Genomic DNA, 22973 nt, shown 5'->3' on the forward strand with positions numbered 1-22973 from the left:
CATCTCCACTCACTCATCTCTCATGGGCAGACTGCAGCCTCCACACGGCAATGTGGCAAGGTGGCCAGCAATGGAATCAAGTTCCTGCAGAATCATGTGCTCGGGGGTGGCTTTTCCCTACTGTCCTCCCTTAATTAAGAACCAGTCACCCTCTTATGAAACCTGAGTCTTCCCTCTCTGCTGACCATGCCGTTAAAGGGATAGGAAGAAATGATACACATCCCTTACAACAGAACCAGAAACCAGAGAACACTGGTTTGAGAGACACAGACTCTAACTTGGAGTCTCAGAGGGGCCCCAGGTCATGGTGGGCACTAGATAAGTCCTATCCTTTCCTGGGTCTCAGTTTCTCTACATGTACAATAAGGGGTTATGTCTACACTAACTGTTAAGTCTAGTCCAGTTCAGATTCTTGAAATGAGAGGCCTTTAATAGAGCAGAAATCCAGGTTGCTCTTTTGGAGATTCAAGAGAGGAAAGGAGAATGCACACCTGTCTCCTATCAGCAGTTGGTAGGTGTGAGGGTTGAGGTAGGGGCAGGGAGGGGAACACAGCAGAATGGTGGCTGTCATGCAGAAGACTCCAGCTGGTAGACAGTTTGAAATCCCAGGCCAGCCAGTTGTCAGGAAATGTGGCATATGGCAGGACGGCTGGTGGGGGGCCTGCTGGCTACTCTGGAGGGCTGGACCGAAGATTACTTGGAGGAGAGAGAAAAAAGGAGCAGAGAAGAGGTGAGAAATGGAAATTTTGCAGGCCTGCCTTCTAGAGCACGGAGGACAAAGGAGCCGCAGCTTCCTCCCTGTCTGAGGCTCAGTGAGGGAGACTTGAAAGGGATAAATTTAGATTCATCAGAAGCCACTCACCTTCCCACCATGGGAAGTCCACTGCCTTAGCAGGTGGCTCCAAGAGGTGACATGGTCTAAGGATGGAAATAATTGTAAAGAAAGTCTAACTGAAGCCAAGGATAAGAGAGCGTATGTGAAATGGGCTGCTCAAACACAATGGAGGTCTGAGGAGTTCCTGATATCTTGAGGCTGTTGTCAAAAGAGAAAATGTGGTCTGTTCACTATACTCTTTTCACCGAGCAAATCAAGGCAGACACAGATTGGTGGCTATTTAGAAACAGCCCAAGATTGAAGGGTTGGGAACAATGAGCAGAGTGAAGCAGAATGAGGATTCCTGATGGGGTTAAAACTCTCTGAGCCAGAAGACTTCCAGGACGGCCTGTAAGACACCATGCTCCCTCTTAATGACCTGTTTGTTGGTAGTAGAAAGGCAAGCATGCTGGGATCTGATCTGAGGGCATGAACTAGCTCTGCTCTGCAGTGACCTGTTTTGTGACCTTGGCCAAGTCCCTTCGCCATATGTAAATGAGATCTGGGGTCCCATGAATCTCCTTTGGACCTAGCATCTTCCTACCGAGTTTGGATCCTTCTTTTGTACCAAGCTAATCTTCCCAAGAGAGAATGAGAACTAGCACATCTGACCACTTATCACATGCCAGCCAGTCTGATAACTGCTGTGAGAAATCAAACTACATAAAAAATGCAATATGCCCATCACAGGGCCGGAATCTGATATAATACCTCTTCTTATATGGGAGGCAATATGGGGTGCCTGGGTGACTCAGTGGGTTAAGCATCTGCCTTTGGCTCAGTTCATGATCCCAGGGTCCTGGGATCGAGCCCTGTGTCGGGCTCCCTGTTCACCAGGGAGTCTCCTTCTGCCTCTCCCTCTGCCCCTGCTCATGCTCTCCATCTAATAAAGAAATAAAATCTTTATTAAGAAAGTAAACAGGAGGCAGTAGGGCTGTGCTTGTCAGAGGTGGGGCCAGATTTGGAGCTGGGTCTACTTGGAGATCTGTTCTGCTTATTCCCCACACCTGCTCATCTCTGTCTCTGCTTCTACAGACTCCTTCCTAGACAAGAAAATGCCCTCCCAGCTGTTATCCCTCCCAAGAGACACTGTTCTTTGCTATCACTTCAAACTCCAGTTCATAACCCTCACCCTCTGAGAAACCCCTTATCATTCCTTCTAATTCTTCTCAAAAGGCTTCACACGGAAATTCTTTGAAAACTACTGGAACACTGCTTTGCAAATTAAATTTCCATATATTTTTGTCAATTGTGTGTGTCGTTGTGCAAGTCTATAAATCCCCTTCTCAAAAACAAGGGATTTTTCTTTCTTTTGGATTCCACACAGCATTATTTTATCCATTATGATGCTCAAGACAGTTTCAAAGAGTCTTAAAACTATAGGAAGTCAGCACTGTGACTCTCAGTATTGAGAAGTTCGTCTGGATTGGCCTTAAGTTTCTCCCAGGTTTTTCCAATAAAGTAGCACTCTGCTGCTGTTTGAGCATCTGCGTGGTAGAGAGGAAACATCGCTGGGATTTGCAGGACTCAACTCTGCTACTAAATTGCTGTGTAGCTACCCGTCACTCCTACTACCCCTAAATCCTCCCTCAACACTACCCTCTGCCTACCACTTCTCACTGGCCATGGTGTACCATGCCTCACAGCTATCTTACAAAATCCCCCTTTTTCTCCAAACTGTTCCCATCATCCAACACTTTGATGTGGCTTTCACAATAAGTCCATAATTGAGTCCCCATTCCACACTTTCCCATGCCATCCTCATTGCAATCCACTTCCATGCAGCCACCTTGAGGTTGAAAAATGAAATGCGACCATGGCATGCTCCACGTCTTCAATCATTTTAGGTTCTCCCATTTGCTGTTAGAATACAGACTTGACCTGCAAGACCCCCATGATCTGCCTCTATATACTGTTCTGGCTTCACCTCCCACCATTCTTCCCTTACTTACTCGGCCAAAACCACACCAGACTTCTTAATTTCTTAAAGCCAGACATGTTCTTTTCCTGCTTAGGACATCTGTCTCTGCTTGAAACCTTTCTCGGTGCTAATAAGTCCCACTTACCTTCCAGGTATTAGTTAAACAACACTTCATCTGGAAAGTAGACTCCAAAGTCTTATTATTGCTTTCTAAGCCAGGAGATGCACACCTACTACTGTGCTCTAACTAATTTAGATCCTACGGTTAATTGCTATCTTGGAACAACAGTGTTCCTTTATTTCATAGCACCTCCCACAAATTAAATAAGTACATAAGTTTACAAACACACACACACACACACACACACACACACACACACACAGTACCAAAGCACCACAGGGTCTTGGGCCACTTTTATCTCATTTTTCATTGTATCTCAAGTAACCAGCACAGTACCTGGGACCTAGTAGATGCTCAAGCAGCATGTGATAACTACATAAGTGAATGGTTTTAAGGAATTCACATTTCCATCCTTGTTCTATAAAATGGGAAGTGATGAGGTATGTTGGCTTAAAAGACAAGAGCAAGGCTTGGGAATCAGCCAGATTTACAACTGATTCTTTACTCTGCCTCTCATTGGATGGTGACCTTGGGAGAGTCATTTTACCTCTCTGGTGGGGATTTCTCAGCTAGAAAATTGAGGTCATGGTGCCTCAAAGGGTTTTGGTAATGAAGCTAAAATGGTTTTATCCTGGCTCTCTCACTTCCTAGAAGGGAGGTTTGGGAGAGCCACTTAACATTTCCATTTCTCATCTGTACATAGGGGATGACAAGAGCCCCTGTTTCCCAGGGCCATTGCGAGGATCAAATTAATAGATGGCAAGTGCTTAGAATGTCCTCAGCTTGTGCTGAATGCCATCATCATCATCATCACTATTATTATTATTACCAAAAATACTTGATAAAGAGTCTGACATGGAGTAATTCTTAATAAATAATGGTCATTAGTATCATTCCTATTATAAATTCCACTATTATTAATTAGGTGATGGAAAGGGGATGATGATGATGATGATAATGGTGACGTGACATTCCTTCCCAATTCTGACTTCTGTTGAGATGACCTCAAATGCTGGGTTGAACCCTGCTTTGTGATAATATCCTATTACATTTTCATGCAACGTTGTCTAAAAGTACAGTTTATTTTTAAAAAATAATCATTTCTTATACATGGAACAATTCCTCTCACTCTACCATCTTATGGTTCTTCAGATTTTGAAGCATGAATAAATCCAGCTTCTTTGACTCTCCCAGGGAGCCTTTAATAATGAGACTGCATGTCTAATCTTCATATAATTTAGCCAACCCATTCCCTATTCTGTTTGCTCTCATATGAGAGTAGCCTTATCTTTTAATTTCACAGGTACCTCTATATTTATTAATAGAGAATGAGGTTTTTGACATATTGTTGAGCAAAAAACAGCAATTTCTAAACAGATCTACTGAGATATGGTGTGAGTGTGAGTGTGTGTGTGTCTGTTCGTGCATGTGCGTGCAGACAGAAAGGAGAGGCATTTTAAGAATGTTCAGGAAAATGTTAATTCTGGGTATTTCTGGGTGATGGGAATTTTATTTTCTACTTCATTAAATGTCTTTATTTTTGAACTGCCTGAATAGCCTACATAGGATACTTACTTTTTAATAGACTGAAAGATTAATTTAAACATTTTAAAATTCCATTAACTGTACTTACAGAATGATTTAAGACTGAATTTTAAAAAAATGTGGATAGAGTTAGAGAAATGGAAGGGCAGGATAAATAAGGACTAGGTCAGTGGGAAAGCAACCTCACGGAATGAATTTTGCTGAGTTCTCACACTTCATCAGATAGACATTGGTAAGCCTGGGGAGATGCTGGCCAGTCTAACAGAATTCATTTCCATGATGCCCATGGCTTCCTCCCCCGGCCCAGATTTTGGGTGAATAATCCCTCCAGTGAAGTGCAAGTGTCTGCCCCATACCTAAAGGTCATCTGGAAGACTTGGCCTTGGTTCACATGCTGGGTCCGGTTGTTGTAACCATGTAGCATCTCTCCAAAGAGGGTGTCGTTGAATTTGGAGTCAGGTTTGAGGCATTTGGGGCCCTCGCAGACATCTGAGAGCATTAGGCAGGATTTTCCATCAGGAGCCAGCTTGTACTCCTCCACACAACTGCATGATAAAACAGAGCCGAGAGTTAGCTCCGCATGCTGGATGCCCCCATTGTGGGTGACCTACAACCAAGGCCTCTTTTGCCTGCAAAACAGGTCAGAGTTTAGGAATGGAGACAGCTATTCTGGCTGGAATCTATCTAGGGCACAGGTGTCTAGAGAGAAGCACATTAATCCTGCAAATTGGTAAATTCAGGGAAAGTCATTTGTGACATTTTGGAAGAGTCGAGGGGGAAACCACAGTGCACATCTACGCACAAAGCAAATTTAAAAACTGTTTTCCATGAACACACAGACTTTAAAAAGCATGACAGACCAATTCACAGGGAATTATCAACGAGTTCCTTGAACCAAAATCTATTCCCAGTGTATCTGTCGACTAAGGTTGAAGACTGTAGCAAAAACAAGGTTGTTATTGCCCTTGTAACTCAGAGGTGATACTTCCAGGACCACAGACAGCTCACGGACCTGCAGCCACTGCTTCTGCTCAATTAGCAAGGTGAGCAGCCTCTGTAGGCCTCTAACTACCCAATCATAACAGCAGAAGGGCCCTTAACATGCCTCTGAGGCCAGGACCAAACAGGTCCTCCTCTATGGACCAAACAGGCATTGGAATAGGATGTGGAAATAATATTTGCTATTTGGGGATGTTTGCAGTGAAAAAAAAAAAATATCTCTTAGGCATGGGGAAGGGGAGGAAACAGAGGTCTGAGGCCTCTGAAAAATCAATCCAGAAACTGGAATTCTTTTAGTGTCTACCTGTCTATGTTCCTTTGCTAGGCACTGGGAATAGGGTACACATAATAGATAAGACACACAAGAGAACAGGTTGCTCAACTGAAAAAACTTGTATAAATGTCACCTTTGCTCCTTTGGACCTCTGTGAACCCCAGCAAGTCATTTAACTTATTTGATCTTCAGCTTCCTCAATTGCAAAATGGGGTAGAAACTCTTCTCCTATATTAATTCCCTAGCCTGCTACAAGGCCCTATGACACACTGGCTGCAAAAACAGGAATTGCAAGGTATTTCACAAAATAATTACAGTAATGGTGGCAATGGTGGTGTTTACTGAGCATATACTTGCCAGGGGTACTTTGTATATTTATTTTCTTAACCATGAGAACAAGTAATTTCATCATTCATGCTTTGCCCAGAATCAAAATGAGGAACCAAGAAGTATGAAGCATGTCACACACTGTGAGCAAGTGGCGACGTGGCGTTCAAATTCAGGTCCGGTTAGCAACAAAGGCACCCCCGTTTCTATTTGCGTGACATGACCCTGGTTAGCCTGAGCCGGGTGGAGGCAGTAGAAAGCAGACAGCCTATTATTTGCCTTTTTTTCTAGGATATAGAGCGAAAAATCTATTGAGTCTGACTGCAGAGATACTCAGGTGCTCATATGGAAGAAGGGAGAGGCTCTGTGAGATAGTTTGGGGTGAAAATATTTCTAGGTTGAAGGAACCAGTAGCTGATGTTAGAGACATGGAACCCAACTGGAGACTGGAAGTAAAGAGGCAGATCTGAAAACCTGACCCAAGATCACTCTAGTGAGAGGCCAGGGACATCTCACACAGGAAGTTGTCACTCTTCCCTTGTTCTCTTCTAACCTCCAGTGTGTTGCACAGATGCACCGTCTTTCTCATGCTTCCCTGCACCTGCCCGAGTACAGTGGAAAGATCTTGGAAGAAAGCCTGTCCTGGTTCCCTCATCAAGTCTATTTCCCCTTCCTTTTGCATTTGTCAAATATAATTAAACTCTCCCTTGGTAAAGTTGGAGTACAGATGATACGGGTTGTATGAATGGACAAATTATATGGTAAGTTTTTAATAAAGTCTAGTTTCATCCATTTACCCTAGGAGGTTCCCAGCAAATATGAGAACTGGTTTCCTGGGACGCCTGGGTAGCTCAGGGGTTGAGGGTCTGCCTTCAGCTCAGGGCGTGATCCCAGGTCCGGGAATCGAGTCCTACATCGGGCTCCCCACGAGGAACCTGCTTCTCCCTCTGCCTGTGTCTCAGCCTCTCTCATGAATAAATAAATAAAATCTTAAAAAAAAAGGTTTACTGAAGTAGAACTTTCTGTTTTCACACACACATGTGCACCTGTGAATACCTACTTTTGTTGTAGATGATTAAACGTTATCAAAGTCTATAGAGTGAAATGTGGAGGTTCATTCCCACTCCTCACATATGCTCACTTCCCATTTCAGTAGTCATCATTGTTAACTATTATATATTCTTCTAGGGCTTTTCCAATGCATTTAGAAATACAATATCATGTGTATAATAAAAATTATATTACATAGCAAACTCTTAAGTACACCATGCATCGTTATAAGTACTGCATTTGTACCTAATACTATTTCTTAGAGATCTCTTCAAATCAGTATTCATATGTGTCTTTCTGATGGTTACTTGGCATTGCTTAGTGTAAGTGTACCCTAGTGCTTTGGGCTAATCTTTATTGATGGGCATCTTGGTTGTTTATAGCCATTGGTATTGCAAATGGTGTCATAATGAAGATCTTTGCACATGTATCATTGTGCACATGCATATGTTTCTTTAAAAAAATCTTAGAAAAGGGATTGCTGAGTCAATGGTATATGAATTTTAAAATTTTGGTCGATTTACTAAATGGCTATCTGTAGAGCATCTACCAGTTTACAATCCCATCACTGATGAATGAGATAGCCCATTTCCCCATATCTTTCATGTTCATTATTACCAATCTGGGATGGGAAAAATAATTCATCTTTTAAAAGATTTTCTTTCTTTCTCTTTCTTTCTCTTTCTTTCTTTCTTTCTTTCTTTCTTTCTTTCTTTCTTTCTTTCTTTCTTTCTTTCTTTCTTTCTCTTATTCCTTTACTTATTTAAGCAAGAACAAGAGAGAGAGAGAGAGAGAGAGAGACTGGAGGAGGTACAGAAGAAAAGAAAGAATCCCAAACAGACTCCATGTCAAGCACAGAGCCAGACATGGGGCACGATTCTACAACCCTAAGATCAGGACCTGAGCTGAAATCAAGAGTTGGACGCTCAACCAATGGAGCCACCCAGGCACCCCAACTCAATTTGGTTTTGGTTTGCATTTCCCTGATTATTGCTGAGGTCCACCACCGTTGCATGTCACAGCCATAGGTACTTCTTCTTCTGTAGCTTGTCCATCCATATGCTTTGATCATGTTTTTTTTTTATTTTTTATTTTTTTTATTTTTATTTTTTTTATTGTGATACTTGTCTTTTTCCTTACTGGCTTGTATACACTTTGCATATTTTCTGGATAGTTATCCTTCGCCTTCCATATATATTGAAATTTTCCTCTACTCTGTACTTGTATTTTATTTATTTATTTTTAAGATTCTTATTTCTTTGACAGAGAGAGAGAGAGAGAGAGAGCACAAGCAGGGAGAGCAGCAGAGGGAGAGAGAGAAGCAGACTCCCTGATCAGCAGGGAGCCCGACACAGGGCTCCAGATCCGAGGACCCCGGGATCATGACCTGAGCCGAAGGCAGACCCTTAACTGACTGAGCCACCCAGGTGCCCCTGTAGTTGTATTTTAATCTTAGTTTTGTTATCTTACAACCTCTCAATCCTGGCCCTTCATTGCTTCTAAATTTGGCGCATTGCTTAGGAAGCCACAAGATGATAAAACACATTTCTGTATTTTATTTTAGTATTTATATGAGTTTTTTTCATCTTTGGCTTTTTAATCTGTATGGATTTAATTTTGCCCATGGGGGAGTGATTATTTTAACTTAATTATTTTTAAAATGAGTAACCATTACCTGGAGGGTCCATCTGGTTCACTAGCTAATGTAAAATGCTATTTTGTCATATACTAAATCACTATGCATACCCTGTACACACGGTTGGAACTCTTGCTATTTAGTGGTCTGTATATTCCTGCAATAATTCTATGCTACTTGAATTATTGTGGCTGTACAGCACGGTTTGGATACAATAAAATAAGTCTCCTCCCCATCATAAACACTGATTTTCTATCTCAAAACTTCCTCACTGCTCTTACTATTTTTCCCTTGAAATGAATTTTGGAGTTGACTTGTCAAATTGTATATAAAACCCAAGTGGGAGGCACCTGGGTGGCTCAGCGGTTGAGCATCTGCCTTCGGCTCAGGGCATGATCCTGGGGTCCCAGGATCGAGTCCCACATTGGGCTCCCCGCAGGGAGCCTGCTTCTCCCTCTGCCTGTGTGTGTGTCTCTCTCTCTGAATGTCTCTCATGAATAAATAAATAAAATCTTAAAAAAAAAATCCCAAGTCCAATTTTGGGTCATATTGCATTGAATTTGTAGACCAGTTTGGGGAAGATTTAATTTTCTTTTTCCTGTGAGAGATATATAGAGGGAGTCAACTCTGTGCTAGGCAATTCCACCAACTGTGGCGGAGACCATGTCTTCTGCTCACCAGCCTGGGTCTTCCTCCTGGATATGCAGTGTAGACTCTGCATGCATCCAATCATCTCTCTGGCAGTTGAGCTAGAGGGACCATGTGACGGAATTCTGAATAATGGAATCTGTGCTGATGTGATATAAATTGCTACCAGTCTCAGCCCTTCAAGACACCCTGTATGATTCCCAAGCCTTCTCTCCTCTTGCTACGGAGCTTGGAGACCACATGCTCCGAATGCACACTGTGGGACGGAAGAGGGTTGCTTCGATCACAATGGATCTCGCAGGGAAAGCTTACAATAAGCTTCTGTGTACAAGCTTCCAGCTTGAGCACCTTCCTTTGTTACCGCAACCTACTTTATCACATCCTAGCATCTTTACAGTTGCAAGTTTTCTAATTCAGAAACATAGTTTGCATCTCCATATATAAAGTATTCCTTTATTACCTGCACTGAAGTTTTAGACTCCTGGTCATGAAAGTCTTGTCTTGCACATATCGCGTTGGAGCTTATTCACAGGTATTTATGCAACATAAGATGCTCCAGAGTTTATAGACATGCATTTTGGATCCAGACCACTAGAGGCCAAATCCTGATCGCATCTCCTATTGACTGTGTGGCCTTGGACAAAACGCTTAACCTCTCTATACTTCCTTTGCTTACCTATAAGTGGGTCCCATCTCACAAAGCCATTCTGAGGATAAACCTCTGGAATTTGGGGTGCCCAAGCATACAGTTGGTAATGGCTGCTATTATTACAATGTCTTCCACTCCAGGAATAGGATCCGTTTTTCACTTATGTTTTCCCTTATATTTTCTAGTTAGTTTTTGCTGATATTGAGGAAAGCTATTACTGATTTCTGTGGCTTGATTTTTCATCCTACCACATAAGGAGCTCATCAGTTCTAACACATCTACCAGATTTTTCTAGATGGATGAGGATACATTTGCCAAGTTTGGGTATTAGAACTTCGCCAGGATTTTGGAATAAATTAGAAAACTGCCCTTTTATTTTCTTTCTCTGGTTCAGTTTATATGAGATAGTGGTTATGCATTCCTTAATGATTTGATAGGACCTGCCTATAAATCCTGTGAGTTCATGTCTTCTTTTCAGTTGTAGATATTCAGTTCTCTGATCATTTTATTTTATGTTATCTCTCTGTTTAGACTTTCTACACCATCATGACTCAAACTTGGTAATTTACATTTTCTTAGAAAATAATGCATTTTATCAAGACTTTCAAATTTATTGGTATAAAGTTGTACATAGGATTCTCATTAAATTTGTTTTATCTTCTGTGCTTCCATGGTTATGTCCCTAGCTCATTCTTAATGTGTTTATTTGTGTTTTCTCTCTCTCTCTCTCTCTCTCTCTCTCTCTCATTTGAACAGGCTTTTGCATTTTATTGATGAGCCCCTCTCTCTTTTTTTTTCTATTTCATTTATTTCAGCTTTTATTTGTATTAATTCCTTCCTGCTGCTTTCTTTGACTTTGCTTTATAATTCTTTTTCTGGCTTCTTGATTTGGATGCTTTATTTTGTTTACTTTCAATCTGCCTTGCTTCTCAATAAATGCCATGGGGCTTCTGATTGCTTAGCCTATATTCTATGAATTTGATATGCAGCTTTCCTGCTCCTACTCATTTCTAAAGAAGTGGTCATTTGAGTTTGATTTTTTTTTTTCTTCACCCAACTGTTACTTAGACATTTTGTTTTTATTTTTGTTTTTGTTTTTTAGTTTTCAAGTAGAGACATTCATCTACTAGCTAGATTGCTATTAATATGTAATAATACTGCATTCTAGTCTCAGAATAAAGCTTGCATAATTTCTACTTTGGTGAATTTATTGAGATTTCATGCCCCTTACTCAAGGGAGACAGGTGTTGAGCTCAGAGTTTGGATCTAATTAAAACTGGGTTCAAACAGAGGCTATGCCCCCTACCAGCCATATAACCTTGATCCCATCTGTTAACTTTTCTAGGCCTCAGTGTCACAATCTATTCAGTGGGGATAATAGTTATCCTGATCACAGGGTCAATGTGAGAACAGAGATAACCTACATAAAGGACAACATTGTATCTATCATGACGCAGACTCCTGTCACACATGGTGGCATTTCAACGCTGCTGCTGCTAGTTATTAGTACTATTATGGTCATATATTGCTCGCTCCAATTATTTCATGTTAGCCCATTTACATTTACCAGAGAGTGTAAAATCATTTCCAGTGCTTCTCAAATTCTACGTGTAGAGTTCTCTCTAGATCCAGATTTCTTAAAGCCAACAGAGTGGCCTTTCTTCGACTCTTTATTATTATTATTCAAGCTACATAATTGGGAACTTTGATGTGCCATCCATCGGAAATACATTTACTATTTATATATTTTAAATATATGAGCACTTGCATATGCAATTATTACATTTAAATATGTACATTACATACCTACACATGCATCCGTGCATCCGTATGACATATGTATACACAAACATGCGTACACACGTGCACATATGCACAGCTCAGCCCTACAGTCCGGATTGCACAGTCTACTGGAGTCTTTTTTCTATGGATGAACTGACTAGCTTCCTATCACAACCTGTAATAAGTAGAATAATACTGCCCCCCAAATGTCTGTGTCATAATTTGCAGAGCCCACAAATATGTTACCACACGTGGCAAAAGGAACTTTGCACGTGTGATTAAGACTTTTGAGATGGGAAGACTGTTCTGCATTATATGGGTCGGCTCAGTGTAATCGTAAGGGTCCTTCTAAGAGCATGAGAAGTAGACGTATGTGCCCGAGAAGGAGATACAATGTGGAAACAGAGAAGAGACAGAGACAGAAACAGGCTGTTCCTCTGGCCTTCAAGTCTTACTGATGCCTGGATTTTGGGAATTCTGACCTCCACAGCTGTAAATAATAACTCTGTGACGTTTTAAGCCACTAAGTCTGTGGTGACTGATTAGGAAACCAATGCAAGATCCTAACGGAGGTATGGCTCCTATTTTCAGATAGGAAAATTAGTTTAGAGTGGTTCAGTGACTTGCCCATGAAGCGGTGTTGACACTTGTTGACAGCGGTGGCAGGATGTAGACCTGGGGGTTCATATTTCAAAGCAAGTGAGTGTGAGTGTGCGTGTATGTGTGTGTGTGTGAGATTTTAGGCATATTACAATTGTAGGTTCATGGTGATTTTGTTTTGTTTTTTGTCTGGAGGTAGGAAAGGATTGTGTGTGGCTCAGCAGAAGAGGAGTGAGGGGAGATAAAAGGCCCCTTATTATACTTAGTAAGACACTGAAGAGATTCAGGGAGGTGGAAAAACCAGGGACTCCTAAAAACACAGGGACTCAGAGGTAAATGATCCTCTGAGTTTTGAAACATGAGGAACTCTCTCCCCCAAGCTACCTCAGGGCAAAGATGGATGATTTATGCAAAGGTCTGTTTAGTTGTTGGTTTCTGTTCTTTTTTTTTTTTTCCATGCGACATAATTATACAGTTTCTTTAGAACATTCTGTCGTCTGGGAGATTTTCTTACAGAAATTCTAAAGCGTGTAGGCTCACAGGAAACCAGCCAAGATCTGCATGAAACTATATTTATACATATGCCAAAATGAAAAACATAAAATAAGTACAAAGATACAAACTGGGCATTTTAGCTGAAGGCAATGAATGTGTTACCCTTAACACACCTATCACATTATAGAGAACACTAGAACTAGATGGGTCCTTAGAGATTGCACCATAAAACCTATGCGTGTTTAGCCAACAGCATATTTTATTTAATCCTTAGAGCAGTATCATGAGATGGGGAGTTTCATTTCAATACCGCCACCAAGGACCCCAAGGCTTGGCACTTTAAAATTCCATGACCAAGATCACAGGAGCACTTTGAACAACCAGTGCCTTGACCTGGATCGTATTACTCCGAATCTAGCGCTCCTTCTACTTCAGCAAAAATGACTACTTCCAATCTCCTTGTCTTTCCAAAGAGGAAATCAGGACCTTATAGAGATAGGGCGTTTACACAGATCCTCAGAGTAGCAGAGTATTTATTTATCTATTCGTGTAGTTATGTGCTCAGGTATTCATTCATTCCTCAGTGGTTCACAGAACCAAAAATTATATATTGAAATGCATAGACTAGAAACTTTTTTTTTTTTAATAGGGGAGAGAATCAAATCCTAGGGGAAAAAAAAAAAACTAAAAACAGAGAAAAGGTCAGGTAAGAAGAGCTCAAAAAACTGCACACCTTATAGGCTTGGACCAGTGTCGGGGATGATTCGAGCATCCTACCACCAAGACAAGAGGGCAACAGGTGCTCTTCCAGCTTTGCTGAATCTGACACTTGTGATGAATGCCAGCCTGGGGCTGTCAGGACCAGGGCTCTCTGTGGCCTAGAAGGTAAGGTCCTCAGCCACACAAATCCTTCCAACCAACGTCATGGGGGTCTTTCTCATGAAGGCCCTCAGGCTTGTCCCAACATTAACCAAAATAAAGATTAGTAAGACTGTCCTCAGAGTGGTCTCTATCTGAAGGTTTCATGTGAGGGAAAACTTTAGTTTATAGAAAATCCATTTTGAATGTAAGGTATCTAGGGGTATTCTTTAAAAAAGAAGAAAGAAGAAGGGAAGGGAAACAGAATTCCATGGGCAATTGTGATTAAATTATATAACAATGTATCTACCATAAGACCCTTAAAACTAGCATTTCACCTAACACTAAGAAAAACTTTTTTTTTTAACTGTCAAAGTATGGAATGTAAAATGCATCCTAATTTTGGAGATGTGAAAATGGAAAATGTGGTCACTTTACAACCAGAGATATATGTTTGACCACTGCAGGATTTGTCAGGGCCTTTCCTATCCCCAGGTGCACAGCGAACCTTAAAGGCAGGTCTAGACTACAGACTTTCCCATGTGGGTCTTGACCCCTGAGCTGCCCCTTTTGGCTTTCAGCTGCATACGGGACTAAGGCTTCACGGAGCCCATCGTGGAAACACCCTCTCTGAACGAGTAGACGAACTTGTGTGCGCTTCCATCAACTGTCCATGAAGATGTCTTACACCTGAGCTTTTGTGCAAAATGTTTCAAGCGGCTGGGAGCATAAGGTTGTAATGCTTGACAAGAACGTGGATGTTCTGTGTGAACCCTGGGAGGTAAACTCCTCTTCCTGCCATCAGAAGTCGGGGGAAGGGGGATGTAGCCTAAAAGTCAGAAACCACAACAAAACAAGCGTCCAAACGAATGCCTCCCACACCTCTGCAACTAGTTACTGGTGGTTAGAGCTCAGATCAGTGTCTCCCTCCCAGAGGCCGGCGTTTCCCTCTACTAGAGAGCGTGCAAGCTTTGACGGGGAGAGTGAGCGGCATCCAGTTCATGATGGATATCAAACACATGTGTTGACCTCCTCTCCCTCCTAAAATCACATAAAAATTGACATTAAAACGATATGCATATGCTGGTAAGGACTATGTGAGGCTGGACATGCTCTGTGAGCCCCTGGTTTTCAATACATTTTCATTACATTTTAAATTAAATTACATGCAAATACATTAAACACATCCCCTTTTAGAGAGAGAAGCTTGGGAGCCTCTTGTCCCAGTGTCACCTCCTAAGTGGCTGTGAGACCCTGCCGGGCCTCAGTTCCCTCCTCAGAAAGATCCGAGAAACACTCGAAACTTCAAGCATATTAATGGACTTGACCACGATTTATTTTAAAAACATACAGGGAACGTGTCTCCCAGCAAATTATGCCAGGAAAAGGTAGTTTACCTCCTAAAGCAAAAGAAACCTCAGCCTTCCTTTTGTCAAGTCAAGACAACTGTATAATCCACTATGGGTTTGGGGTTTTTTGTTGTTGTTGTTGTTGTTGTTCCTTCCCGTGTTGACTCTCATTGCCAAGAAGCCCAGAGCTGAATTTATCTCACATTGAGTGACGCCCCCATGTCAGGCTCCTGAAACCCTTCCTCCCTTTCTGCTTCTCTCCTTACAAATGGCTCTGGTTGGTCCTGTCTTTATATTGTGTGTGTGTGTGTGTGTGTGTGTTATACGTTGGGTTTATGTGGATAATACTAAGTTCTCACCAAAGAATGCACGGAATCCATTATACACACACTCTACAAATGATACAAACTTGGTTGCTAGGTAACCTACAGAGGTGGGGGGGACGCTGCTCCCTCACCTGTAAGATTCGTTCTGAATGCTTCTGCTCAGTTTCCAATGACCTTCTCCACTTCTCTCAAATTCACCTGCTTTTCTCTGCCATGAGGCCGCCTGTGCTCCATCAACATCAATCGGGCCAGGTGAGGCTCAGCCGCCTATCCTCAGTGTCCCCTCTGTCCCTGGTGGGCAAGGACTTGTACTCAAGTCCCCACAAAGGACCAGGCACAGAGTAAGCACAACAAATCCTAGGGAGATGAATTCTTTAATTCGACAATTGCAGTTTTGAAGCAGTTCTGGGGACAACTGAGTGAAGGACAAACGGGCTAGGTGGAGGGCCACAGAAGCAGGCCCACGAAAATCCCAAAAATACAGAGGTGTAAGGTAACCAGAGATAAAGGAAGAAGCCAGAGCACCCTGCCCTGGGTGTGGGGGGAGCGCGTCTTGTTATGACACTCATCTGTGACCAACGGACAATAACCAGACCCCAAAGAAGAAGCAAGCCATTAAAGATGTTACCACCAGTCCTTACTCAGTGGTGATGCCAGTAGATAATGTTAAAAGGATTTAGGTCTCCTGGTGAGGCTCTCAATAAAAGACCAACCCTCAAGCCCTCGGTGGTCCCCCTCTCACTCCCGGGAGCTCTCTCTGTATCTTAATAAACTTCTATCCCTTTGCTCACTCCTGTGTCTGTGAGATTCATTCTTTGACTCCGTGAGACAAGAACCAAGCCCTCCCGTATCACAACCAAAGCGGAGTGACAAAGGATGTCCACAGATGACTGAGGCCTCGTCGCCGGCCATGAGGCGTCCGCAGTGTGATGAGGACCACAGGGGAAGACAGGTAGGTCCAAAGAGCCATGGGGCAACCACAGAGAGAAGCTCAGGCTGGGGGGGCAGGAGCAGGGGGTGACGCCAGGGCCAGATACTTTACGCAGTCGTGCGGACCTTGGCCTGACTAGGGGCTGACGATCAGGGCAGCTGGCAAGAGGTCCAGTCTGCAAGCTTGCCCAGATGCCCCTGGGATAAACTGGAATTCCGGGCTGTGATGAGGGGAAAGGAAGGCAAGCTGAGGACAAAGCAGAAGTGGACGCCCACGTCCTCCCCCGTGGGATCTGCGTGGCCTCCGCAGGCTCTCCTGGCTGCCCGAAGGCTAGGAGGGGAAACACAAACAGTTCACCTACAGACATCACAACCCTGCAAGAAGTGTCGCCCTCAGTTCACAAATGTCTTAGTAATTTTCCAGAACAAAGCATTTTTATCAATAACCTCGCTTCCAGAAGGTTAAATGTCCTTACAACTTGCAGTCCACTGATGAATATTCCTCCAGGAAGCTCCCAAGGATCTTAATGTTAATGCCTTCCTAGAAGGAAAAGCAACCTTAACCTGACAACAGCAAGGATACAACCCTTTTGGGGCCCCTGGGGGAGCTCAGGGAATGAGCATCTGCCTTGGGCTCAGGGCGTGATCCCGGGGTCCTGGGATCGAGTCCCTCCTGCATCCGGATCCCTGCATGGAGCCTGCTTCTCCCTCTGCCTGTGTCTCTGCCTCTCTCTCTCTCTCTCTCTCTCTCTCTCTGTGTGTGTGTGTGTCTCATGAATAAATAAAGTCTTAAAAAAAAAAAAAAGGCTCCATAGCTAGAAGTGGCCAAAGGCCAGGAATGACACAGACTAGAGCCACACAGCCTGGGTTGAAACCCTAATGCCTCCATTTAGCAGTTGTGTGACCTTGGGCAAGTCACAGAGCCACTCTGTGCCTGGTTTTCTTGGTGATAACGGGGGATCCTAATAGACCCTCCCTTGTAGAGTTGTTATGAGAATCACATTGTAATCAAAGCACTTAGCAGGGTCAGGGCACGTAGGACACACCTCCTAAGAGCTGCACCGACTCTATTAAGCCTGCACGGGGCGGGCGGGGAAGCTCAGAAAGGTCAGGGAGCTCAGAGCACCTCTGGAAGGTGTCCTTGAGCACAGGTTTGTTTTCCTTGCTTAAAGCAAAGGCCTGCGGCTTCTCTCCACCAACTTTCTCACAAGTACCTGCTAATGGCTTTCATTGTTTTGTTTATAGTGCTTCTAACAAGTGTGGGTAACTTCTCATTTGCATCCCTAATAGGCAATTTTCAAAACACGTCCTGTCCTCCTGACACTGCAGTGGGTTTTAGGAGACCCGGGGTTTTCCTGTCTTTTCTGTCCTGCTCCTCAGCATCTGGATGGGCTTCAACAGCTCCCAGCACACCCCCGTGCCCATTCAGTCTTATTTAATTAAGATTTTCAGAGCTCTTCATATACTTTGGATACTGACTCCATACCCGGTACATCATCACCCAACACACCGACAAACAACCCCATTAGAAAATGGCCAGAGGACCTGAAGAGCCACCATCTCTGACAAGACCTTCCAGAGGCCACCAGACACGTGAAAAGATGTTCAACATCACTAAATATCAGAAAAATGCAAATCAAAACCACAATGAGCTAGCCCCTCAAACCTGTCAGAAAGGCTGGTATCAAAAAGACAGGAAATAGCAGGAGCTGGCGAGGATGTGGGAGAAAGGGAGCCTCCGTGCACTGCTGGTGGCAACGTAAATTGGTGCAGCCACTGTGGAAAACAGTATGGAGGTTCCTCAAAAAAAAAAAAAAAAATCAAAAATAGAACCACGGTGAGATCCAGCACTTCTACTTCTGGGTATTTACCTGAAGGAAACGAAAAACACTAATTGGGAAAGATGCACGCGCCCCGATGTCTGTCGCAGCACCATTTACAAGAGCCAAGACGCAGAAGCAGCCCCCGTGTCCATCCGGGGATGGATGGGTAGAGAAGACGCGGGGTAGAGATGCAGTGGGATCTCACCAGCCGTACCAACAGGATGCCGTCCTGCCATTTGTGACAACAGGATGGGCCCGGAGGGCGTTATGCTTCTTGAGAGAGGTCAGAGAAGGAAAAATACCATAGGATTTCGCTCCTCTGTGGGATCTAAACATCACAACACACAAAATGAAACAGAAACAGGAATACAAAGAGCAGACAGGTGGTCGCCAGAGGGGAGGGAGGGGAGGCGGAGGGACAGGTGAGACAGGAGGGGGGATGGGGGGGATGCGGGAACAAAGGTCAGTTATCAATAAGGAAAGGGTTGGAGGGGGTGGGAACGGATGACTTAGCAAATACAGTCCAGAGTGGTGTGATAGCTTTGACACGTCGTAACTGCACCCAGAGGTGAGCACCTCGGAATAATGTCGAATCACTAGGTTGTGCATCTAAGACGGATATATTGTGTCTCAATTGTACTTCAAAAGGTGCTGTGTGGGAGCTCGGCGGGGGGTGGGGGGGTACAGGTACAGGTAGTCACACCCACCGCGGTGTAACGCATCTCAGTCCTCACGACAACTCCACACAGAGATGCTATCACCATCCCTGTTTCACAGGTGAGGAGAGGGAGGCACAGGGATGGTAAGGAACTTGCTCAAGGTCACACAGGCAGGAGGTGATGGGGGAGCACGGGGCTGGCTGAGGACGAAGCCCGAGCGCGGGTGGCACGTTGACAAGCCCTTGAAACAGGCAGAGGGACCTTCCTGGACAGACTCAGCTGCCTCGATGCTCATACTTGGCTCAGGACAAAAGGCAATCTTAGCCCCACCCCCAGGACCCTGTGAGTCTACTTTAACATATAAAAAATTCCTTTAGAAATTTCCTTTATCTCTAACCCCCCAAGACATGTGTGGGTGATCATCCCCCCCAAGCACGTGGCCCACGGATACACATCTGAGGGGCTCATGACTCAGGCTTTATTAGACGGTAGGAAGTGACCTTTTCCCAACAATAGCCAGCCCCCTACAAGGGGGAAACCTTCTGGAAGGTTCTGGAAACCTTGCTTCCAGAATCCCTTAGAGAGCAGCTATCCCCAAACCCCTCCCGACTCCCAGGCACGTCATCAGCCTCCCGTCACAGGCCCGGGGCAGCAGCTCTCCCTGCCCACGGGTCCTGGCCCCGGGCTTTAATAAAACCACCATTTTGCACCCAAGATGCCTCAAGAATTCGTTCCTGGTGTCCGCTCCGGACCTCACCCCAGCAAACCTCACCTGTGTTCCAAAACTTCATGAGAGGCAGTGAGCAAGCCGTACTAGCCCCGCGACCTTGGGCACCTGATTTAACCTTATTGGACTTATAAACCGTAAGCACTTTGCATTCTTCACGACCATCTTTACGTTGAGGTCAATATTACTAAAAAGTCTAGAGACGAGGAAACCGAAGAGCAGGGTGTCCTGGGAGGCCTGTTCTCCGGGGAGCTCGAAGGAGGGTCAACGTCTGCGGACGCCGCCTGACCCCTGCAGGGCGCGGGGAGGGGAGGCAGCCCAGCCCATTCCTGGGACCCTGCTGCCACCGGTCCTGTTGTTGTTTGCCACAGAAGGACCCCCCCACACACACACACACACAACCGCAAGTGCACAGGGAGAAAAATAATGATAAGAACACCGCTGCTTGTGTATTCAAGCCTCAGATCTAAGCCCATGCATAATTTACTCAACACTGCCCTGCAGTCACTTACGCGGAGGAGAGACAGCTATAAATTCAGGTCTGCATACACTAATTTATTTCTTATTTATTTTACGGGTACATATCTCGGGCCTCCAGCAAGCTGCTCCGACAGCTGCTCAGAGGCACCTGCAGCCCCAAGTGTAACCGGGGCAAGAGGGCGAGACCCCAAAACATGTCCCAGAAGGAAAACTCGGGAGCCCAGGACTAGAGCCAGGCGGGTAAAACTAATTTCCTGTTAAACTGGGATTAAACTCCGACACGCGGCCCCACCCTTTTGTGCCAGATACCGTAGTTCTGAAAAAGTTCTCGTTCAATCTCACAGTTTTTCCATCTGAGCAAAGCCCTGAGCCTATCTCGGGGACCGACGCTCCTGCAGGAGCAGCACGGATCATCTGTGCGAGTCACCGAAGGTCAAGGGATGAGCTGATTTTTTAAAAAAATAATTATTATTATTTTTATTTGGATGAGCTGATTTTTAAAAACGAAGATGTCACCACAAGGAGAGTGACGGAGAGAAGAAAATGTCCTGTGTGGGGTGCCACTTGTGACGGAGGTAACTCCGCGCTCAGAACGAGGCAAACAGGACGAAATGGTGGGGCCGCCGTCCAAAGTTGTCATTTTACAGGGGGTCAGAGTGGCCCGAGGACAAGTGGCTTGCCCCGGGGCGCTCTGCAAGCTGCTCCCAACGTGCTCTTCCTGCAGTTTCTGAGGGATTTTTACATCCCACCGAGGTCTAGCAATGGCCCATGGGGCTTCCTTCTTGCCCCCCGCCCCCCCCCAGGCAGGTCTCCTCTCACTTAGGGCTCCAGGGCACAGGCAGCCCGTCCCTGACCGCCCGCCAGGTCCTGCATGAACGAGGCTGGAAGCCTGGCCTCAGCACGCACCTGCTGGCTTCTCCACAGCCCCTTCCAGGTGCCGGCTCCTAGCTGGGGGCTCCAGGGGACACCGAAGGGGCAGGAGGCTCCAGCACAAAACAGTCCCCGCCCCGGGACTCAGCCTGGGCACGGATCCCATTGATTCTGAGTCTTCGCCAGTGACTTATTTTACTTCTTCCTGTCCTCGTCCCTCTACCCAAGAGAAGACAGTCCTGTGGCCTTGTCTGGAAGAGCGGGCAGGGAGAGGCCCTTCCGGGGGCCCGCCCGCAGCTCCCGACCTTCCCCGGGTCCCCCCTGCTGCGGCCTCAGCGGCCGACACTCACCCGCAGAACATGAAGATGGTGCTGGAGGTGGCGTCGTAGGGCAAAGGCAGCGTCTGCTGCAGGCACAGCTGCTCACAGCCGCCATTGAAGCCGTCAGAGCAGTCGATCCCTTTGGAGTGGTCGTAGCATCCCGAGCCGTCCTTCATGGGCCTCAGCTCCTCGGGGCACTGCTCGGGAGAGAGCAACAGGGCGGTCAGGGCCTGGGTGCCGTCCGTCACGCCCTCTCCCCCCACCCTCTGGGACGGGCCACGCCTCGGGGGACCACGGAGACCGTTCCATGGGGCCGGCGAACCATCCTGTGGCCACGCGGACCCTCAGGTGCCTGCCTGGGGGACGGGCCTTTTGTCATCAGCATCTCAGCAGCCTCGTGGGAACCAAAGGAGGTCCCGGCAGCGAAGCGCGGGGGCGCGGGCCGCACGCTGCAATCCCACGGGCATCGCCGGGGCTCCCATCGCCCCCTACTTATTGTAGCACAGTCGGGTCTGCCGCGGGTACAAAAATATATATACGTCACTCTGACAGGCAGCCAGATACAGAGTTGCAGCCCATATGAATCTACATCCCAGCTCTTCTTCTTCCCCCTCTGCCATCCGGGCCAGGGATTCACCGACGCCGGGCCTCAGCCTCCTTACCTATTCCTGGGGCGCGGCACCTGCACCTACGGGTTTGGCCGAAGCTTAGACTGGATGGTGGGAGCGTGCACCTAACTTCAGAATTCGGCAACGTGGGACCCGTCCCACGAGTTCTCCCCCTTCCTGTATTGAATGTGCCCCTTCGTCTCCATCCCTGTCTCCGGGGTCCTGAATGGGGCCTCCTCTGGGATGCCCACAGCTGGAGCCCACAAACTGCAGTCTGGTCTCCTCCACACCATCCTCCTAACGGCCAACAGAGGGGTGCCTCTAAATCATCCCTCCCCAGCTGAAGTAAATAAATGCATTGTCCACAAGGACCACGTCTGGAATCTCCCTTACGCCAAGAGGTGAGGTCCTCTGCCGGTGCTTCAGATCCTCGGCCGGCCATGGCCACCTCTCTCCAGGTAACCAAACCAGCAGCCCTCCGGGCCCTAAAACCCCCAATGAATCCCAGGGGAGTGGCCGCAGTCAAATAAATGCTCTTATCGCCTTGCCTGGCATCTGCCAAGAGCCCCGTCAATGGAAGATCCCATGCCGTAGGGACAACTGGCCATTTATTTTCCATCATTTGATGAGCCGAGCTCATCTCGCCCTGTGTGGCAGGACGGAGAAGCAGTACCAAGTTTCCTGCATCTGGGACTGAAAACCAGGTACCGGGCTTTAATTTCAGTCACCCTGCTGGCATTTCCTGTCCACAGAGATGAACACCCAGAGCTCAGCCCTCCTCATCCATCACTGGACATCACTGATTAAAGTGCCCCCACAGTACACCTGCCCGCCCACGCCCTGCTCCCCGGGCCCTTCCCCCAAGCCGCCATCCTGCGAGGCGTCAATAACACACACACACGCAAAAATCAATTATTTACAAAGACCACAAGTAACAACAACAACACTAACAACAACAAAAGGTCACCCTCCTGGAAATTAAATTTTGCCTAAGAAGAATCCATAATTACAAATGCACGAGAGTCCTCCGAGACATTTGAGACTGGCGCCGGGGAGGGTGACGGAGAAAGTAGGTTATAAATGGCCTTTGTCAAGCTGCAGA

General features: G+C 45.7%; 1 protein-coding gene across 6 annotated transcripts in view; it reads right to left on the reverse strand.

Annotated features, from left to right (window-relative positions):
* ASTN2 (astrotactin 2) overlaps window positions 1-22973 on the reverse strand; it is an 852112-nt gene that overhangs the window by 300577 nt on the left and 528562 nt on the right. For 4 of the 6 annotated variants that reach the window (XM_038553226.1, XM_038553225.1, XM_038553224.1 and 1 more), the window contains 2 exons: window positions 21294-21460; window positions 4818-5006 (listed from right to left, as the gene is read on the reverse strand). In XM_038553226.1, the coding sequence (XP_038409154.1) occupies window positions 4818-5006; window positions 21294-21460 (356 nt within the window). Of the gene's footprint in view, window positions 1-4817; window positions 5007-13654; window positions 13905-15176; window positions 15418-21293; window positions 21461-22973 lie in introns of those variants that run through there. The other 2 variants (XM_038553229.1, XM_038553228.1) reach the window with 2 other exon arrangements.

The sequence above is a fragment of the Canis lupus genome, chromosome 11 (genome assembly GCF_011100685.1).
Source record: "Canis lupus familiaris isolate Mischka breed German Shepherd chromosome 11, alternate assembly UU_Cfam_GSD_1.0, whole genome shotgun sequence".
In the NCBI taxonomy this organism is placed as follows: Eukaryota; Metazoa; Chordata; class Mammalia; order Carnivora; family Canidae; genus Canis; species Canis lupus.